Here is a 22291-nt window from a genome sequence, read left to right on the forward strand (position 1 = left end):
CCCAAGTGCTTCTTAGAGGAGAAAAATTACACTGATTACTTAATATATCCATGCATGCATGTATTGTGTAAGCATGTGTGTATATATATATATATATATACACACATATGTATACTATACGTATATATATATATATATATATATATATAAACATTAAGTATAAAATAAATTTATCTATGTAGCTAAAAGACTATTTTATACCTTCATTGTTTGTCTGAAGCAGCTAGAATGAAGGAGGCTAACATTGATAAGTCCATCCTTCATTGTATAGATCTGCTTATTTTTCATTAATGCAGGTGTTTCTGAAAAATTACAGAAGTAAATTTAGTTATTGAAAATAATTATATTTGCAGAGTTGATGTTAAAGACCATATTTACATAGCTCTTAAGTTTTACAAGGTATTTGATATACATGATCTGATTTGAACTTCATAACTTTGTGGGGTAGGAACTTGTTACCCTCATTTTATAGATAAGGAAACTGAGGTTTAATGGGATTTAGTGATTTACCTACGGTCACATAGATAGCAAGTTTATGAGACATGATTTGTACCCTCATCTTCCTGACTCCCAAGTATAACATTTTATCCATTATATGAAGCTGACTCACATCACATTCGAAGTGTCCCATTGTCATTGTTGTAATGGTGGTGGTGGTTGTTGTTGTTATTATTTGTATTATTACATTTTCATCCTTATCACTAGTGTTAGGTAAAAATGGTCTTTAAATAACAACTCACTATCTTGCTGTAATTTTTTGATATTTACTGTTCTACAGATATCCTTTGTAAGCTCACCACAAGTTTTTTCAGTATAACTCTAGGAGTAGGCAGGATAATAGGAATTATGTTTTCCTCATTTTATTGCCACTTGATTTTGAACTCCTTTGTTATGCCTCTATGTTTTGAAAGTTTTCTTGTCCATGTATCTTGGAGATTATGAGTTTTTGATGGAGAGGCATCTAGTAAGTTTTTTTGGATCAGTGTTATGTCCAGTAACTGAGGATGACAAAATTCTTTGTGTAATAGTGATACACGTCCTGTACAATTTATTGACTGATATCTCTAGGATATATGGAGATCTGTATTGGTAATACGATATTTTGTTATGGGTCTGATTTTACAAAAGAACTGTGTTTTGGGGTGTAGTCTACTCAAATGACTGAAATAAGACTTGAAATAATTTAGAAATTCACTCAGTTCCAAACCTTACATTGTTATTGTTCTCATAACAAAATCCAGACTTACTGTTATGCCAACATAGAACTTTAAGGAAACTCTATGATGAATCCTTTTATGAAGAGAGTACCCACCCACCCCTAAATTTATGCATTTTATTAAATAAAATATAGGAATATAGGAATATATTTTTTAAAATATAGGAAGGTATAGGAAATAGGAAACTTCATATGTAGTTCTAGCTGTCTAACTTGATTTTTTTGACCTTAGGAAAGTCGCTTAATTTCTCTACTACTTAATTTACACACTTGCAAAATGAGGGAGTTGAAATATAGATTTTCGTTAAACAAAGACTTATTTATTCTCTCATTATGCATTATATTTTCAGATACAATTCAGAAATGCATGAAATATCCCACTTTAGAATTTATATAGAATTCATGGGAGATTTGAGCCTGTTACTACTTCTTGTCTTTATACCAATTGGAAAATTTAATCTATTGTTAGTTAGTGCACCTGAGGATGAATAGAGAAGAAACTTAAATAGGTCTTTTAAAAATTTGTTTCTTGTTAGGAGCTTTCATTTTAAGAAGAAAAGGTATTTTGGAGTATAGATGATTTAAATGACTAATTGCCTTTAAGAGATCTTAAAATCTGCTAAAAGAATTCTAAACTAAAATAGTTAATGAACTCATGTAAATTCACCCTAAGAAATAGAGTATATTCCCTGAATTTACTGGTGTTGTAATCCCATGTGACTATCTGGTTTCTATTCTTACTGTCAGCTGGATTTTCTGACTCTTTTCCATTATTCCTACCAAACTCTGGCATTAGCAAATGTCTGATAGAGATCAGCACTTCTTTAGGCTCTACCATGAACAAGAGATTTATCCATGAAGACAGAAGGACTGGTTGGCTCTATACACTTAAAATAATTCTGTGAATGTTTTTCTTTTCCAAAAGTTTTGTGAGTGGGAAGTGCAACATGAACTCAGCTACAGAAATAAACATTTTACTCTGGAATTTAGTATCTTCCTTGTGTTCCGAGGGAATATATTGAGACTTCTACCTTTATTTTAGGGCTTTTATAATTTTTGTTTTAATTAGCTTTCAAAATTTTTTTTTCAAAAAGTTCTAGAATTATAGAACAAACAGTCAGATATGTGTGCACATTCCTAAACCACTGTGAATACTATTGAGGTCACTTCTCTGAATTCTTTATGTTTTTAGATAGAACACTAATTAAAATGAAAATAATTTCTTGTGTAATTTATACAGTCACCTCTATGTTATTCAGATTGTAATAACTAGAATATTTGTGCTTATTGCTATACTTCCTTTAACCTTTTCCTTTCTACAAATAAAAAAGGAAGGATAAATTAGCAATTTGGGGCATTTTATTAGGTTCTCTGGCTAAAGTGAAAGAAAATAGGAGAGGGGAAGAGGATAAATCTAATAATGAAGATGAAGTATAGATTGTCCATTACAAGGTCTTCCTTTGTTCTCTCAATCATGGTAATCGAGAGTTAACTTATTAAATAATAATGACATAAATTCCTTTGTGGGCAATAAAATTTTGCTTTTTTCATGCATTTAACACAGTTCCACAAAGGATCTTTCAGTGGGCCACTTCATCTAGGAGATGTAACATAGCTTAATGGAAAGAACACTGTACTTGGTTGGAACCAGATGTGAGTCCATGTTCTGCCACAAACTAGCTCTACATCGTTGTGCAAATCATTTAACCTCTCTGTAGTTCACTTTCTTCCTTTGTAAAATGAAACAATTGGACTAGCTTATTCCATCCTGCTTTCATAGGCCATAATTCTAAGAAAACCTATCCCTTTTGAAATTTTAATATGGAACAAAGTAAATGTGTCTTTGAATGAACTTTGTGGTTTTTGTTTGTTTGTTTTGACTAGACAGTGGGGTTAAGTGACTTGCCCAGTGTCACACAGCTAGTAAGTGTCAAGTGTACGAGGCCTAATTTGAACTCAGGTCCTCCTGACTCCAGGGCTGGTGTTCTCCCCCCTACGTCACCTAGCTGCCCCGTGAACTTTGTTTTTAGATGTTTTACCTGTTTACATGAATTTAGAAGGCTAAAACTGACATCGTCACATATTCAATAAAAATTGCAATTAAATGATTCATGGCAGTAGGATATATAGATTCTAATAACACATATTTATAAAGTAATAGCATGTGTAAGAGAAGGGAGCCTATGTAATGCATCCCAAAAATCATGAGTATTTTGGTAGTAATTTTATGAAATATAAAGTGATTTCTACACCTGTGATCTGTGTCATGAAAAGTGTTGTTTTTATGTTTTATTTGATATTACTTAGCACACTTAGCTGTTGTGAAATTTACCATTTAAAATATAATATTATAAAACTATCCCTCACAATAAATGATTTCTAAACATAATTTCATGTAAATCACAGGCTTTATAATCATGTTATCAAAAGAATTTGGGATACGTGTGTGTGTGTATATGTATGTATGTATGTATGTATGTATGTATGTATGTATATGTCCTGTAGCCTAAATTTATATCACCTTTAAGATTATTAAGTAGAGCTGAAGTTAAAACATGGAAAGGAAAATACAGGCATCTCTGTAGTGTCATCCAGCAAAGTACTTCACCCCTCCTTCCTTCTGGCATAGGTTCGCAAAAGCTGTGGTCAATTGAGCACAAGCTCTTACGGTTTCTGCTGATTTGGGAAGCTTGGCAAAAGACTATGCCTTCTTTTTGAGAGCTTTTCCAATTAAGTATAGAGAGGCTCTTCATCAGAGATTTAGATACTAGGTCATGAATTTTTTTGCCTTATGGCAGTACATGAAATTGGCAGAAATTCAGTATGCTTCAGTCTATTTTGGACCCCTTTTGCTTTGGCAGTAATGATGAGAAATCAGCTAGAAAGCGAGCAGTAGATATTATGAATCACACAAAACTATTAGACCATCAACAAAAAATGAATTTGACAATTGGAACATTACTGAAGGAATTGAGCCATATCTATATTGACATCCTTGCTATGAATTAGAAGACTCAAAGACATTACTGCTAAATGAAATGACTTGAAGAATTTCTTTAGATTGACCAGTACGTGAGATAATAGGGTTGGTTGCACTACACACTAGAAGGCCAAAAAAAAATTTAATTGGATACTTATTTATGTAACTTTGCAGTATTCACAATGAACATAAGTAAACTTACTACCACAAAAATCTCACAGAATTTGAAAGTTGGAAGTTTTCTTAGGAGCGTCTAGGCCAATCCATATACAAAGTAATCATCCCTCTAACTTACTTCACACATAATAATCCAGCCTTTGTATGCAGAGCTCTACAAGTGGAAACCACTAACTCTTGAAGCAAGCTGTTCTACTTTTGAACAGGTTTAATTGCTAGGATTCTTTTTTCTCCTGCTGTCAAGCCTAAATTTGCTTCTTTGGAATTTTCACTTGTTTCCATATCTACTATCATGTTCCCTATGAGTCTACTTTTCCCCAAATTAAACATACCCAATTTCTTCAGTTAATCTTCATATATCATGAACTTAAGGCCTTTGGCCATCTTGATTGCCCTCCTTTGGACACTCTTCAGCTTCTCGATGTTCTTCCTAAAGCATGGTGCCCAGAACTGAACACAGTACTCCAGATGAGAAATGACAAGGTGGAGTGTGGTGGGATTGTCATGTCCCTATTTCTGGAAGCTTTGTTGTTGTTCAGTCATTTCATGTCCGACAGAGATACTGGAGTGGTTTCCCATTTCCTTCTCCAAGCTCATTTTGCAGATGAGGAAACTGAGGCAAATGGGGTTAAATGACTTACTCAGGGTCATATAGCTAGTAAGTGTCTGAGGCCAGATTTGAACTCAGGAGAATGAGTGTTCCTGACATCAAACCTAACATTCTATCCACTGAGCCACCTAGCTGCCCATTTTTTCCATTTCTGGAAGCTGTTCTTCACTTAATAGGGTCCAAGACTACATAAGCTTTTTGGCTGCCACCACACAGTTGTTGATATATTGAGTGTCTTCAAACCTCTAAAATCCCCAGATCCTTATCAGAACAACTTCTGCGTATCTGTGTCTCTACCATTTTGCATTTACGGAATTGATTTTTTAGTACAAGAGTTTTCATATATCCCTACTGAAATTCATCTTATTAGATTAGCATTTACTTTGTGTCAGGCACTGTGTTGAGAGCTAGAGATACAAATACAAAAAGAAAAAAAAACACTCCATATTCTTAATGAGCTTATGTTCTAAAAGGAGAGTTGAGTACACATACACGTATATACAGAATAAACAGAAGATTGTCAGATACGAGAAATTTGGGGAGAAAGGCACGAGCAGTTGGGTAGATAAGAAGAAGCTTTATGTAAAAAGTAGAGCTTGAATCTTGAAGGATGATAGGACTTCTGTTAAGAAAGTTTAATATACACATAAATATGTGATAACAGATAAATATAACTCTAGGTAGAGCTTGGTGAGGGCAACGGAAAGAAAAAGCTCACCATACCTAGGCAGCAACACCCACTATTTGCCAGATGCTGTGTTAAGTGGTGGGGATACAAAGAAAGGCAGAAGATAGTCCTTGTTCTCAAGTTCACAGTTTAATGGGGAAGATAACATGCAGATAACGATGTACAGAAAAGATAGGCAGGTTAAATTGGAGATGATCAGTAGAGGGATGGCACTAGCATTAAGGGGTATCAGGATAGGCTTCTTATAGAAGGTGGTATTTTAGTTGAGACTTGAAGGAAGTTATATAAGCCACAAGGCAGAGATGAAAAGGGAGGCTAGGAAGGCGTGGGGGTATAACCAACAAAAATCCACAGTGGAATGCCTTATGTAAGGAACAGCAAATAGGCTAGTGTTACAGGATCAAAGAGTACCTGGAGAAAGGTAGGAGGGGCCAAGGCTATGAAGGCATTGAATTTTAGGCGAGGATTTTACATCAGGTTTTGAAGGTAGGTAATAGGGAGTCACTGGAGTTGATGTGATATGGTCGAACCCATGCTTTAGGAAGATCCATTTGACAGTTGAGTGGAGGATGGACTACAGTGGGGAGAGTCTTGAGGCAGGGAAACCAACCAGAAAGCTATTGCCATAGTCTGGGCATGAGGTGATTAGGGCCTGCACCGGGGTTGTGGCAGTGTCAGAGAGAAAGGAGCATCATAAGCTAGGAATGTTAAAAGCTAAAATCAACAGAATTTGGAAACAAATTGAATATCAGATGTGAGAGAGATTGAGGGGTTGAGGATGATACTTAGGTTGTGAGCCTGACTGACTGGGAGGATGGTGGTATCCTCAACGGCAGTAAGGAAGTTTAGAAAAGAGGAGGGTTTGAAGGGAAAGAGAATGATTTCAGTATTGGACTTGCTGAATTTAAGATGTCTACTGGATATCCAGTTTAAGATGTTGAATAGGCAATTAGAGATATAAATATGGAAGTTAGGAGAGAGGTTTGGGCTGCATAAATAGATTTAGGAATCATCAACATAGAGCTTATAATTGAATCCAGGGGAGCTGATGAGATCACCAAATGAAATGGTATAAAAGGAGAGAATCCAGGACAGAACCATGTGGGATAGCTACAGTTAGTGGGTATGACTTGGTTGAAGATGCAGCAAAGAGACTGAGAAGGAAAGTCAGATAATAGGTAGGAGAACTGGGCAAGAAAAGTGTTATGAAATGCTAGAGAGAAAAGATTATCAAGGAGAAGAGAATGATTGACAGTGTCTGAGCCTACAAAATGGTCAAGAAGGATGGATGATGGAGAAAAGGCCATTAGATTTGGCAGTTGAGATCATTGCTAATTTTGGATAGTTGAATAATGAGGTCAAAAGCCCTATTCCTGAGAATTAAGAAGAGAGTGAGAAGAAAGAAAGTGAAAGGATTCATTGTACATGGCCTTCTCATGGAATTTAACCATAAAAGGGAGGAGAGATAAGTAATGATAGCTAGCAGGAATGGATGAATTATCTGAGGGTTTTTTGAACAGGAAGGAGACATGAGCATATTTGTAAGCAGTAGGGAATCACAGAGAGATTGAAGATAAGAGAGGGTGCAGTCTTCTGAGAGAGATGGGATGAAATGGAAGTACTTGGGCATATATAGAGTCTTTGCAATGAGAAAGGCCAGCTCTTCTTGTGAGATGAGTGAAAGAGGATATAGTGGCTGAAGGCATCTGAATGATGTGAACAAATGAGGGGGCTTTCAATGGAAAGCCTTATTGTTATTGTTGTTGTTGTTGTTATTATTATTATTATTATCATTAGTGAAAAAGGAAGCAGTGTCAGTGTTTTTAACTAAGTATGGGAGTAGAGGCAGCTATAGGAAGTTCAAGGAAGGATTAAAAGATTTGTAAAAGCTACTGTGGTGAGTTGGATAGTGAGTGAAGTGTAAAAGGATTGCCCTGCTGTACTGGGAATGCAATTGGGAATAGGTAAAGAATTTGTAGTGTATCAGTCAGCACAGGTTAGTGTAATTGTGTTCATGTAGTTCCTGGGTTTGTCTTGCCAGGTAAGACTGCCATGTATTTTATATTGTTTACAGTTATTTTAAATGGAATTTTTCTTATTTCTTGCTGCTGGACTTTGTTGGTAGTACATAGAAATACTAGTGTTTTGTGTGAGTTTATTTTATATTCTGTAACTTTGCTAAAGTTAATTATTTTAACTAATTTTTTAGTTAATTGTCCCAGTACACCATTATATCATCTGCAAAGAGTGATAGTTTTGTTTCCTCTTTGCCTGTTATAATTCCTTCAATTTCTTTGTCTTCTCTTATTGCTAAGGCTAACAATTCTAGTACAGTATTGAATAATAGTGGTGATAATGGGCATCTTTGCTTCGCTGCTAATGGTAGGGCTTCTAGCTTTCCCCAATAACAGATAATGTTTGCTGATGGTTGTAGATAAATAATACTTACTTTAAGAAAGGATATATTTATTCCTATGTTTTTTAAATGTTTTTTAATAGGAGTGAGTGTTGCATTTTGTCAAAAGCTTTTTCTGCATCTATTGACATAATCATTTGATTTTTGTTTTTGTTACTTATACGGTCAATTATGCTGATAGTTTTCTTAATATTGAACCAACCCTGCATTCCTGCTATAAATCCCACCTAGTTGTAATGTATGATCTTTTTGATATATTGCTGTAATCTCTTTGCTGGTATTTATTTAAATTTTTTGCATCAGTATTCATTAGGGAAATTGGTCTGTAATTGTCTTTCTCTGTTTTTGCTCGTCCTGGTCTATGTATCTGCACCATATTTGTGGTGGAATTTGGTAGGACTCTTGCCAGTTTTTCCAAATAGTTTATATAGTATTGAAATTAATTGTTCTTTAAATGTTTGGTAGAATTAATTTGTAATTCTGTCTGGTCCTGGGAATTTTTTCTTAGGGAGCTCATTGATGGCTGGTTTAATTTATTTTTCTAAGGTAGGGTTGTTAATTTTATTTCCTTTTCTGTTAATCTGGGCAATTTGTGTTTTTGTAAATATTCATCCATTTCACTTAGGTTGTTAGCTTTATTGGCATATAATTGGGCAAAATAGCTCCTAATAATTCCTTTAACTTCATCTTCGTTGGTGGTGAATTCACCCTTTTCATTTTGAATACTAATAATTTGGTTTTCTTCTTTTAAAAAAATCAAATTAACCAATGGTTTATCTATTTAATTCTTTTTTTCTCATAAAACCAGCTTCTAGTTTTATTAATTCAATGATTTTCATACTTTTCATTTTATTAATCTCCTCTTTGATTTTCAAGATTTCTGAATTGGGGGTTTTTAATTTGTTCTGTCTTTTTTAGTTGCATTCATAATTCATTGAGCTCCTCTTTCTCTAGTTTCTTGTTGTAAGCATTTAGCAATATAAATTTTCCCCTAAGTTATTGCTTTCACTCTGTTCCATAAATTTTGGTATGTTATCTCATTGTTGTCATTCTCTTTGATGAAACTATTGATTGTTTATCTGATTTGTTCTTTGGCCCATTTATTCTTTAGGATTAGATTAATTAGGTTTCAATTAATTTTTAATATATGTTTCCACAGCTCTTTATTAAATGTAATTTTGTTGCATTATGATCTGAAAAAGTTGCATTTAATGTTTCTGCTTTTCTGCATTTGGTTCTGAGATTTTTATGCCCTAACACATGTTCAGTTTTCTCAGTGTACCGCTGAGAAGTCATATGTCTTTTTATTTCCATTCAGTTTTCACCAGAGGTCTGTCATATCTAACTTGTCTAAAATTCTGTTCACCTTCTTAACTTCTTATTATTTTTTGGTTAGATCCATCTGGTTCTTAGAAGGGAAAGTTGATGTGCTCCTTTAGTATAGTTTTACTATCTTATTTCCTCCTGTAACTGACTTAATTTTTCCTTAAGAATTTGGATACCAAACCATTTGGTACATATATATTTAGTATTGATTATTATTGCCTATGGTACCTTTTAACAAAATGCACTTTCTCTATTTTTTTTTTAATTTTCATCTATCTATCTATCTATCTATCTATCTATCTATCTATCTATCTATCTATTATTCTTTTCTCTTTTTTATTTTGTTTTGTCTGAGATCGTGATTGCTACCCCAGCTTTTTTTTTAAACTTCCGCCAAAGAGCAATGAATTCTGTTTCAGATCCTTGGCTTTACTCTGTGTGTATCTCTCTACTTCAAGTATGGTTTTTGTAAACAACACATTGTAGGATTCTGCCTTTGATTAATTCTGCTATCTGTGTCTGTTTTATGGGTGAGTTCATCCCAGTCACATTCACAGTTATGATTACTAACAGTGTATTTCCCTCTATCCTGCTTTTTTTCTCTCTGTGTATCTTTCTTTCTCTCTCCTTTCACTGTGTCCCTTCTCAAAAGTATTTTGCTTCTGACTACCGCCTCCTGCAATCTGCCCTCCCTTCTATTAGCTTTATCCATTCCCTTTTATTCCCCTCCTCTCCTACTTTCCTGTAGGATAATATATTTATTTTACCCAACTGAGTATGGTATGTTATTTACTCTTTGAGTCACTTCTGATGAGACTAAGGTTCAAGTGTTGCCTAACCACCCCTCCATTTTCCTGACCACTGTAAAAGCTATTTTGCACCTCTTTTATGAGGTAATTCACCCCATTCTTTCCCCTCTTCCCCAGTGTGTCCCTCTTTCTCATCCCTTTATTTTATTTTTTTGGACATCATCCCATCACGGTCAACTCACACCTGTGTCTTCTGTCTATATATATATTCCTTTTAACTGCCCTAATAATTATAAAGTTCTTAGAAGCTAAAAGTGTCATCTTCCCATGTAGGAATGTAAATAGTTTAACATTATTGAATCCTTATAATTTATCTTTCCTGTTTACCATTTTATGTTTATCTTGTATCTTGTATATGAAAGTCAGATTTTCTATTCAGCTCTGGTCTTTTCATCAGGAATGACTGAATGTCCTCTATTTTATTAAATATCCATTTTTCCTCCGAAAGATTATACTCAGTTTTGTGGGTAGGTGATTCTTGGTTGTAATTCCAAGCTCTTTTGCCTTCTGGAATATCATATTCCAAGCCCTTCAGTCCTTTAATGTAAAAGCTACTAAATCTTGTGTTATCCTGACTGTGGCTCCATGATATCTGAATAATTTATTTCTGGCTGCTTGCAGTATTTTCTCTTGACTTTGGAGCTCTAGAATTTGGCTGTAATATTCCTGGGAATTTTCATTTTGGGATTTTTCTCAGGAGGTGATCAGTGGGTTCTTTGAATTTCTATTTTACCCTCTTGGTCTAGGATAGCAAGGAAATTTTCCTTGATAATTTTTTGAAAGATGATGTCCAGACTCTTTCTTTGATCATTGTTTTCAGGTAGTCCCATGATTCTTAAATTATTACTCCTCAGTCTATTTTGTGGATCTGTTGTTTTTCCAAAAAGATATTTCACATTTTCTTTAATTCTTTCATTCTTTTGATTTTGTTTTATTGTTCCTTGATGTCTCATAAAGTCATTAGCTTCCACTTACCCAGTTCAGATTTTTAAGGAAGTATTTTCTTCAGTAAGTTTTTGTATATCTTTTCCCATTTGGCACATTCTGCTTTTAAAGGAGTTCTTTTTTTCAGTGAATTTCTGTACCTTTTTTTCCTTTGTCCTATTCTGCTTTTTAAAGAGTTTTTTCTTCTGTGACTTTTTTTTGTACCTTTTTTTAAACATTAGATCAATTCTGTTTTTTTTTTAAGTGTTATTTTCTTCAGTATTTTTTTTTGGTGCCTCCTTTACTAAGCTGTTGACTCTTTCTTCATGATTTTCTTGCTTCATGTTTCTTTTCCTAATTTTTCCTCTACCTTTCTTATTTAATTTTTAAAATCTTTTTTGAATTCTTCTAGGGCCTATGACCAATTCACATTTTTCTTTGAAGCTTTGCATGTTGATGCTTAGATCTGATTTTCTTCTTCTGAGTTTGTGTTTTGATCTTCCCTATCACCATAATAACTTTGTGTGGTCAGCTTCTCTTTTGTAGTTTGTTCATGTTTCCAGCCTATTTCTTCAATTTTAAGTTTATGTTAAAGTTGGGTTCTCTCCCTAGGGTGGAGGGGGCACTGTCCTTAAGCTTCAAATTTTTTGTGCTGCTGTTTTCAGAGCTAGTTCTAGTAAGCGTTCAGTTCCTCCAACGTGGTGTGATCTGAAGAGAGATGTGGTCAATGTTCTCCTGGCCTGCACTTGGCACTGTGAGCAACCACAAACACTCTTTTCCATCCTGAGACTGTAACCAGGGTCTCTGCTTCTGCTTGTGCTCCTCGCCCTGGATTGCAACCTGGAACTGTGTATGACCAATGCACCCTTGTCTCAGTGCTAGGAAAGGAACCCCTGTAATTTCAGTCTTACATCCTCACCTGGTCTGTGGGTTGAGATCTCTGGGAACTGCTGCCACCAATTCAGTCACCCCCAAGGCCTGTTGCTGGCTTGCCATGTGAGGCTTGTGTTGGCATGGTCTGGGTTGGACTGCACTTCAGTCTCATCCCAGTGAGACACATCTTTCCTGCCGGCCTTCTAAGTTATCTTGGCTGTCAGATTGTTTTACCCCATCCTTTTGTTGGTTCTGCCACTCCAGAATTCATGTTGAGGAGTTATTTTAAGATTATTTGGAGGGAATTTTGGGATATCTCAGGTGATTCCCTACTTTTTACTCAGCCATCTTGGCTTCTCCTATCTGGATAATATTTTCTTACTTGTTGAAGAAAGGATTCAGTTGTATCATTGTTCCTCCGTTTTTATCCTTAAAGCACTTTGTGCAGTATCTGCTTTGTTTACATCTCTACCTTGTATTATATACTTCACCTGTGTACATTCTTTTGTCTTTATATTTTCAGTTCTGAGCACAGTTCCTTGCACATAATAGTCTCTTTCTAAGTCCTTAGATTGTAGTGGAGTGGAATATTTTCCAGTAAAAGCCTCAGGTCTGTTTCATATGAACTGTTGTCCACAGTGCTGGCATAGTTTCTTGTACATAGAAGCACAAAGCTTCTGTCTAGTTTACAAAGTTTTGACTGAGCTAACAGAAGCTAGAAGCAAGATAGAACAAAAGATGAACACCTTCCTCAAAGTGGCTTCATCCTGTTCAAATAATGTTAACAGTATTAAAGTTTAAAATGAGCTGTTCCTCCAGAGGAATGTTAAGGACCACAAAAGAAATTTTATTTTATTTTTTTAATTCAAGAAAAGAAGATCAGCAAAGAAGGGATAGGATCAGTGCAGGGTGGATGGAAGAAGATAAACAATGAGCAGACAGGGTTACTCCAATCTTTGCTGCTGTTTTACTAAGCAGAACAAGTATTAGAACAGGACAAAAAGCCCCCAAACAATTAATGGATAATTGACACCCCCCAAAATGGGGAGATAGTAGAAACTAAGTCCAAGTCACCAGGACAGATGAAATCCATCCCATGTATAATACTGAAAGGACTGGTGAATGTAATTACTTAGCCATTATCATTTATCTTTGAAAAATAGGAGAGAATAAGACACATGTCACAGAACTAGAGAAAGGCAATAAGCACAAAAGGGAGGAAAGTGAAATCTTAAGCTGTAGGTCATGTGTTTGAGTCCTGGAAAAAATTCTAAGACCTATTAAAAAAAGATGATTAATATATACTTAGGAGAGGAAGCGCAGTAATCACAGAAAGCTAACCCAAGGTCCTCAGAAACAGGTCAAAGCAGAGTAACTTCTTTTTCTTTCATTTAAAACTAGTATTTGTTAAGCATATACTGTGAGCCAGGCACTAGCTGCTAAAGATACAGAGATGAAATGGAAACAATCCTATTGTTCATTCTGTTTCTACTTAGAAGAATAAGCATTTAATAAATGTTTGTTGATTGCTGATTGTTTTATAAATGGAGAAATGAATGAAATAAAACTGGGGATTTCTCCAAAAATGAGAAACTTCATCTTTTCAAGATACGTGATTTGGGAATATTTATTCATGGAGGTTCTTTTAGGAAGCAGGCAGATATTTAATTATTTAAAGTAAACTTTTGAATGCTCCTAGGTTAGCAATAGTTATAAAATATAGATCCCCAAAATGAAGCAAGAATGCAACAAATAAACATATGAAAGTAATCCCACACTGAAGGAAAATGTGCAACTCAGAATTTCATGATGAATCAGATTCTTGGAAGCCTTCTCTATTCTTCCCCAGAGTCTATCAATAGAGGGACACACGAATGGATGTGGTTTGCAAAGTTTCAGCAGTAACATCTGCTGCATAGCAGCCGAGTTATGAGCACATCTAAGGAAACATCTGTAAATATTGCCTGGGAACTGTTTTCTCTCCTAAATTTTTTTTGGTTTGTTTTTAGGGTATATATTAGCATATTTGTTCTATTGGCTATGGTAATATGCTGCAGTATTTTGTAGGTGATAATGATGCTTCCTTAATATAACACCAAGAATTTCTAGGACTCAGAGGAAATAATGATGATCATGATATTATTATTATTATTAACCAATACTAATCTAGTGCTTTATAATTTTTCATCATCACAGAACATCATGGCCAGAAATTGGTTTCCCATTGTTCTACTGTTGGATTAATAGCAGGGGTAGAATACTGTACATATTTTGTATAACCTCAAGAAAGGACAAATCTATACATTCTTTAAGGACTCTTAAGGCTCTTGTTCCTAATTACACAAATATTACCTCATTTAATTATAATAACAATCCCATGAAATTGGTGGTATTATTAAGAATCAAACCCAGGTTCTCAGCATCCAAATTGAATGGTTTTCTTTCCATGGGAGGCTACCTTAACTGTCTATGGCTCATCAGCTATTTCTCTCTGTCCTTAGGAATAGTCTTCAATTCCCTTGTTGTAGGAATTGCTGAAGCAGTAAAAGAGTGCAAACTTACCCCTTTCATACCCACAACCCCCATTTCCAATACATTTCTTTGTTCGCCTAATAACACAGACCAGTAGAACTCTTTCCCTCACTACCATGAGTTTTGGTTTATCAAGCAAACACAAGATCAAGTTGGAAGTAGATGGAATCAGAAAATGTCTTTTGTAGAATATGATGCTTGAGCTGAATCTTGAAGCCAGGATAACTAAGAGATGTATGTGAGGAGGGAGAACCTTCCAGGCAGGGGGTCAGCCAGTGCAAAGGCACCAAGTTCTAAAATGAAATGTTACGTGCAAAGAGAACAAGTAGACCAGTATGACTGGACTATAGAGAGTGTAGAGGGGAATAGTGTGTAAGAAGAGGGGAAAGGTAAGAAAGAGCCAGAATGTGAAGAGCTTTTCATGCCAAACAGAGAAGTTAGTATTTATAATAAGGAACCACTTACATGTTGTAATGGAAGGTAAGGAGTATGTAGTAATCATCAAACTTTTTAAAGGATCAGTTTAGAAAATGGCTTTTTAAAAAATGTTATTTAGCTTTATGTTTTAAAATACAAACAAAAGCTACCTAAAACTTAGTAATTAAGGTATAATTGGACAGATAGCAACATTATTATATTTGGATTTTTGTTGAGTGATATGATAGGTTATAAGTCTTTTATCTTGTATACATAACTCATTGCTAGACTTAATATTTATAACTCATGTGAAAAAGTCTGTGAGTATCAGAAGACTAAAAAGGAAATTTGCATATTTGGCCATATTAGACACACAACTATAATTTTTCTGTAGCAACAGATTGTGTTTTAATATTGTTTTGTACAATTGGATTCATCTGTTATTTGTGTTAGGGAATAGTAGAAACAAATGGGAGGGTCCATGGAGCACATTAGTCAAAGCTGAATTGGGAGTATTTACAGATTTCTTTTATTTTGTAGGTGGGACTCTTTCCTGGTCACTGTGTCGAGTTAATTAACCAAAAAGTTCCTCAGTCAGTGACAAACTCAGTGCCAAAACCAGGTAAGTCCTTCTACTTATGTGAATTTAAAAAAAAAAAAAGGTTTCTAAGTCTCATTTTTTTCTTCTGTTTAGGTTCATAGTTTGTTTTGCTACTTTGCATCTAGATCTCAATTTGTTGGTATTCATAAACACTGTACACATATATAACTGATTTTATTTGTTTTTCATTGTTTATCTGTCTCTGATCATTTGACATCATTTTGCATATGCTTGGATGGCTTAAATGATTTTACTAAATCTTTTTTTTTCTTTTTAAATTTTTCTGTCTAAGTTTAGATTGCTAATAAAATGAGAGATAATATAGATGTTTTGGTCTGAAAAAAATTAGTAAGAAGATGAAATTTTCTGAGGATTAATATATGAAGGAAATGTTTATTTCATCGGTGCCCTAGGAATCCAAAATAATACATTAAAAAAGTTGTAGATTTTCAGGGACTTGTTTTAAAATCAGTGTTACATGTGGTATGTGAAATAGTATAGAAATAACAGGTATATGATTCAAGTTAATCAAGGGAACATTTTTATTTTTCATTGGGTTAGTACTTAAATAAAATCTCAAAATCTACGATATATTTTTGACGATATATTTGATTTTTATATCATATAAAAGTATTATGCGTGGCTCTGGAAAAGGAGCCCTCCTTTAGAGTCTTTTTTTTTTCAGAGAAAGGAGGTGTACAATTTAGGGAAAAAAATTTCCCCCCTGCATTTTCTGGTTTGGCAGGTAAGCAAAGAGACAAGCTATCCAGTAACCATGTGTCTGTTTGCCAGCAGCATCAATTTGTGCCTTTTAAAAGTATGATTTGGACAAAAATAATGTGTTTTCATAAAACTATCTTCCAGACCAAGGTCCAGTAGTAGTTATAGAACTAGTTTAGTTCTTAGCCTTGGCTATTTTCCCAGCTTATTTCATAGTGCGCTGGTCTGGGTTGGCTTGAAGTGATTTGGTTTCTGGTTAGAGAAGTGTGGATCCTATATTCCATTTAAAAACACTGAATTAGCAGGCAAGTTTTTGTGTTCTAATCATGCTTGGAAAATTATCCAACTTTTCTTCCATTCTCCTCATCCTTTAGCTTGTAGGAATTTGTCCATTTCACATAATTCCTCAAGTGTCTGCCTTAACAGTAGAAGGGATACTCTGATTTTCATGACATTTTTACCCCCTTTTATTTGTAGATACTAGAAATTGTAAATCCCCTGCTTCAAAATTGGTTGAAATGAAACACACCATACCCTTTAGGGATGCTGGGCAGCTAGGTGGTGCAGTGGATAGAACACTGGGCTCTTGTTATGTGACCCTGGACAAGTCACTTGACCCTGTTTTCCTCGGTTTCCTCATCTGTAAAATGAGCTGGAAAAGAAAATGGTAAAACACTCCAGTATCTTTGCCATGAAAACTCCAAATGTGGTCACAATGAGTCAGACATGACTGATAAATAGACAATAACAACAGCAACAGGGATGTTAGCTGACATAAATATATCCTGTAGGCAGTATATGTAGTATTGTGGTATCAATTGTATCACTAACCAGCTTTCTTATTAGGCATGTCCCAAGTGAAACCCTTGAGGCCCAGTTTTCCTTATTTATAAAATAAGGAATGCGGACTGATAAATTCTACAGTCCCTCATGGCCCTTCAATTTTAGAAGTTGGCAATTCAGAGACTTCTTGAAAAATATTCCCTAGAAAAGTCTTCTGAAATATGACTTAACGTATGCTCAGTTTTGAGCCCTGGACCTGGATTCAGGAAGACTCAAATTCAAACCTAGCCTCCAACCCTTACTAGTTGTGTTACCCTGGGCAAGCTCCTTCACCTCTGCCTGCTTCAGTTTCCTTGCCTAGCAAATGGAGATAACGATAGCACCAACTCCTGGGATTGCTGTGAGGATGAAGTGAGGTAACATTTGTAAAGACTTTGGGAATCTCATAGTACCATAGAAATGCTAACTATTATTAATATAAGAAATGTTCATCAGTGCTGATAATGGCCATAAATTGGTGGTTAATAGTTTTTGACTAAAACAGTGCTCAAAATAGTGCACATTAACTGTTTATGGTTAGAAGTTTCTTTTTTGCTTATAGCAGCATAAAAAGGGCAGTGTGTAGTATTTTACCATATTGGTAGCACAAAATGCATATACTTTAAAATGCTAAATTATAAAATTAGAACATTAACTAGAAAATAGTTGCCTCATCAGTCTGATCCTCTCTAGCATCCTTTTGTCAATAAACCCAAACACATTAGTATGAATCCATTATTAACTTCCCTAATAATGAATTGCATTGGAAAACTTTGATTTTTTTTTTCTGCAGTTCAACCTATGTAGAAATGATTAGGTGTTTAATAGCAGTAGCAGTTAGGACTGAGCCTTGATGTAGCAATTAGCACTGTGCCTGTCATGTTCTAGGCATTTAATGAATGCTTGTTGAGTTACTGAATGACTGATCAAATCCATATCTTGTTATTTCAAGGACCAAAATGTAGATTTATTCTGGATGTTGAAAATAAACCCTAACAATTCACCTTTGAGAGGGCCAAAATGAAATGTTTGGCCATGGATATGGAACTCTACATTTAATGTTAGAGCAGGTACTAAAGTATGCATGGATCTTTTAGACCAGATCTTAGCAGGTACTAGGAAATGAATAGTGTTGGTTCAAGTTATTTGGAAATATGCTTTGAATTGCCAGCAAAACCCAAGTGACTTAAAATAATTTATTTTACATTTGATCATTTTTCATAATTCATTTTAATTCAGCAAACATTTATGGAGGGCAACACTGTGTCAGGTCCCAAGTGAACTAACAAATACATTTCATATTTTAGAAAAATACATCCTATAGTGTTCATTTATTGTTCAGTGAATACTTCACTTCATCTGCATTAATAGCAAAGCCAGTAAGGGATTACAGTAGACCTAAGTGAGCTTTGGGGCTTGGTCAGGAATAGTTACAGAATTACAAAACATGATTTTTTTCTTTTAGAACTGATCAGTCACCATACTATACTTTGAAGGTAAGCTAGGGACTCTATTCCCCACTTTCCAGGCAAAGAAAATGATTAATAATGAGATAGAATGGGATAGATGGGACAGAATATTGAGTTTAACCCAGCAATTAATTTAAAAGCTGTCTACGTCTCAAAACAATATGCTTTCTAGAGTGACAGAGAATTATGTCAGCATATTCCATATCCAGCCACTGTGGTCCTTTGAAAAAGAGCTCTATATTTACAGTCAACAATACTTGGAGTCAAGTCCTAGCTTTCTAAAAATTACTTATTTCTTCTTGGGCAAACTAATAAACCTCTTTAGACCCCACTTTTCTTACAGGAGTTGGATTAGATGACCTTTGAAATCACTTCCAACTGAGTAAAATATGAAGTGAAAACCTGATAGGTCATGTAAACGAATTCCCTTGAACAATTATGAAAACTGCTTTCATTTTTCTGGATGATATCCTTAAAATAAGAGACATGGTTCAAAATGAAAAGGCTTATGTGTAAATTCAAAATATACTTAATTATTTAAATATTTAGAAGCATATCACAATCCTCAAAGTTATACAGTGGACTTCACTGGTTCCTGGGTCCATTTAAACTTTATTACATAATGATTAACTTTCTGGTAATAGGAACTTTGCTAAGCTAATCCTCAAATGACAAAAATTCTTTCTCTTAGCTTCTTTTCAAAGTTTTTTACAGTTTAGTATGGCCTTTCAGAGTTTGTAATCCTCTTAGCACAGCTTTCAAGGACCTAGAGTCACCTCAGTATCACAATGGAGTACCAGAGCACTACTCTGTGGTTTGTTTTAGTAGGTTTTATTGATACCTTTTATCTTTACATCACAATTATTTCTCATATCCACCTCACACAAATCCGCTCCAGACTGAATCTTCTACTGTGACAAAGAAAGAAAAATTAAAATATCCAATATCATCCTACACAATTTCTTAATAGAGTATTGTCCTACTCGTCCCCTACCTCTCCATATGGAGGAACTTGTTAAGTCATTTAGTTTTGTCCGACTCTATGACCCTTAGACCATATCATGTTACTACTGTCCATGGTGTGTGGGGTGTTTGTGACCGCCTTGTAATAATCAGTCAGAGACTTTTCTTAAGAAAGGCAAAAAGGAGTTTATTGCTTTCTCATGAGAAAGGGTACTGCCCCTTGTTGTCTTGTGTGACAGCCAGGACAGTACAAGTTGGTTACAGAAAGCAAGCCTTATTTATACCCTAACTTGAGCTCCTCCTCCCTAACCCCCTTCCCCTTATCCCATTGGCTGGGCTTTGGGACGCACAATCTATTCACGGCCTTCTTCCCCAGCAACAGAGAACAAAGGCAGTTACACAAGTTTGCCCAGAGAGGCAGGAAGTTTTGCAAGGGCAAGCAGTTCAGGTTGGAGGTAGGGCAGTTATTTTTGCATGTGCTTAAAAACGGGTCTGAGCTGGGGAGGGTTTTGAAAACAACACAAGTACTATTAACAAGAACTATTGACCCTTTGAGGAGGCTTCACTTCTGAGAGATCATCTCTCACAATGGTTTTCTTGGCAAAGATACAGAAGTGGTTTGTGACTTCCTTCTCCAGGGGATTCAAGCAAGCAGAGGTTAAGTGACTTGCTCACATTCACACAGCTGATAAGTGTCTGAGGGCGAATTTGAATTCAGATCTTTCTGACTTCAGGCCCAGTATTCTGTTCACTGAACCACCTAGCTACTTCCTATTGAGGAACTAGGTGTGTTTAGTCATCTCTTCTATTTTTTCATTTGCTCTGAATTCAACTTCCTTTTAGTTATCTTTTCATTTATATTATAGTAGTCATTGTGAACATTATTCTGTGGGTTTCTCATAATTTCACTCTGCTCTGGGTCTTTAAAAATCTTCCCATATGAAGGTTTTCCATGAAGGGATGAGAAGAGTGATATAGTTGGAAATGAAGGTGATGTTAGAACAAAATTATGAATACTATTTTAAAAAATCTCCCCATATTTCTGAATTTCTCAAGTTTATAATGTCTTATTTTGCAGTAATATTATTCTATTTACATTTTTCAGCCATCCTCTAATTGATGCACACTTACTTTGTCTTCAGTTATTTGCTAGCAAAAAAATGCTAACATAGGACTATTTTTGGTATATAGTTAAACTTAGTTTCTGGCTTTGACTTCCTTGAGATATACATCCAGTAGTGAGATTCCAAGGTCAGTGGGCATGGACAGTGTCCTCATTTTTCTTGCCAAATCTAGAAATTTGTACTTAATAGTTCTATCAACAGTGCATCAGTGTACCTGTCTTCCTACAGCCCTTTCATTATTGAATATTCACATTTTTGGCTATCTCTTCTAATTTGCATGGTGTGAGAGGAAACTTCAGTTATTTAAATTTGCGTTTCTCTCACTATTGGAGCATATTTTCATGTGGTCATTTATAGTTTGACTTTCTTTTTCTTTGATTGTCTGCAATGCCTGGAATGCTGTATGCTCTCCCTCCTCATTTCTGACTTCTAGAATCCCTGGTTTCTTTCAAATATCCAAAGTCCTGTCTTCTATAAGCATTTCCCAAACCTCTTCAGTCTCTGTGTCTACTCTCTGAAACTACTTCTAGTTTATTCTCTTCATATCTTGTTTGCACATAATAGCTTGTGTGTTATCTCCTCCTTTAGATTCAGATCCTCAAGACCAGGGACTTTTTATTTATTTTTGGCCTTTCACAGTGCTTGGTGCACTGACTGATTGGTTTGTTCTATTGACTAGTTGTTCTTTTTTTTTTTTTAACTATTTGTCAAATGGGAATGGCCCTTAATATGACATTTGTGTCAAGTTCTTGTACTTCATTTTATTTTAACGAGGTCATTTTATCTTGTTTTGAAAATTGAAGTGACTTAAGAATTCACACTTAATGAAAATTTAAATATATTTTCGTGTATGTGACAGTGAAACTTAGGGAATTACTGCCCCTGGAGAGTTGTTTCTTTATAATTCAATTAATCCGACTATTTTTCAAGGTACAGAAATCCTTTTTAAGCAACTGCCCACAGTATTTCCTTTGTGAAAAGGTTAAAAGTGTGCTACTTTGTGCTGTTACAAGGCATATTATTTCATTTTCTCAATAATGCTTAATGCCTCAGTGGGGATAATTTTAGGTATTACACCAGTGATTTCATTGGTATGTTGGACTTCCAGGTAAGGAAATTCCTTCTTCCAATGGAAGTTTGTATATCTACCATTTCACAACTACTTCACTAGTCAGTGATTAGGAACCCAGAAGAGTTTGTTTTATAATTTTTCAGACCATACTATAGAAGAGGCTTTTGGTAAACATTAGATTCACCTGTTTCTTTTTTGTTATTCAAATACTCAAATAATCTAATTCTTTTATGTTGCTAAAAATGAACATCTGTACCTCATAGAAGTAACGTCTTTGAAATAAGCAAAGTAGTGTATTTGAAGTTGCCTGGACTTTTAGTTGTGGCCCTATTGATTGACAGTGCCTTGCTGCTATTTGTTCTTAGGAGGGTGGTAGTGAAGGGGTTTTTGTTTAAAGTGTTAAGAACATTGTGTACTTTAAGTATAAAGCAGCTTGCTATGCTGGAATTTGTAGACATAGAACTGCTTGTGTTACTTTACTGCACACAGATTTGACTGGATTAAGTATTTTAATTGAAAGCAGATGCAAAACTAAGTATTATAACCCTTCCT

At 35.0% G+C, this 22291-nt stretch overlaps 1 protein-coding gene across 3 annotated transcripts in view; it reads left to right on the plus strand.

The window, feature by feature from the left end:
* ARHGAP32 (Rho GTPase activating protein 32) overlaps positions 1 to 22291 on the plus strand; it is a 359487-nt gene that overhangs the window by 233980 nt on the left and 103216 nt on the right. For all 3 annotated transcript variants that reach the window (XM_020963784.2, XM_020963787.2, XM_078147104.1), the window contains one exon: positions 15509 to 15590. In XM_020963784.2, coding sequence (XP_020819443.1) covers positions 15509 to 15590 — 82 coding nt within the window. The remainder of the gene's footprint in view (positions 1 to 15508; positions 15591 to 22291) is intronic.

This window comes from Phascolarctos cinereus, unplaced genomic scaffold, assembly GCF_003287225.1.
Source record: "Phascolarctos cinereus isolate Bilbo 61053 unplaced genomic scaffold, phaCin_HiC Scaffold_726;HRSCAF=1367, whole genome shotgun sequence".
Taxonomy (NCBI): Eukaryota; Metazoa; Chordata; class Mammalia; order Diprotodontia; family Phascolarctidae; genus Phascolarctos; species Phascolarctos cinereus.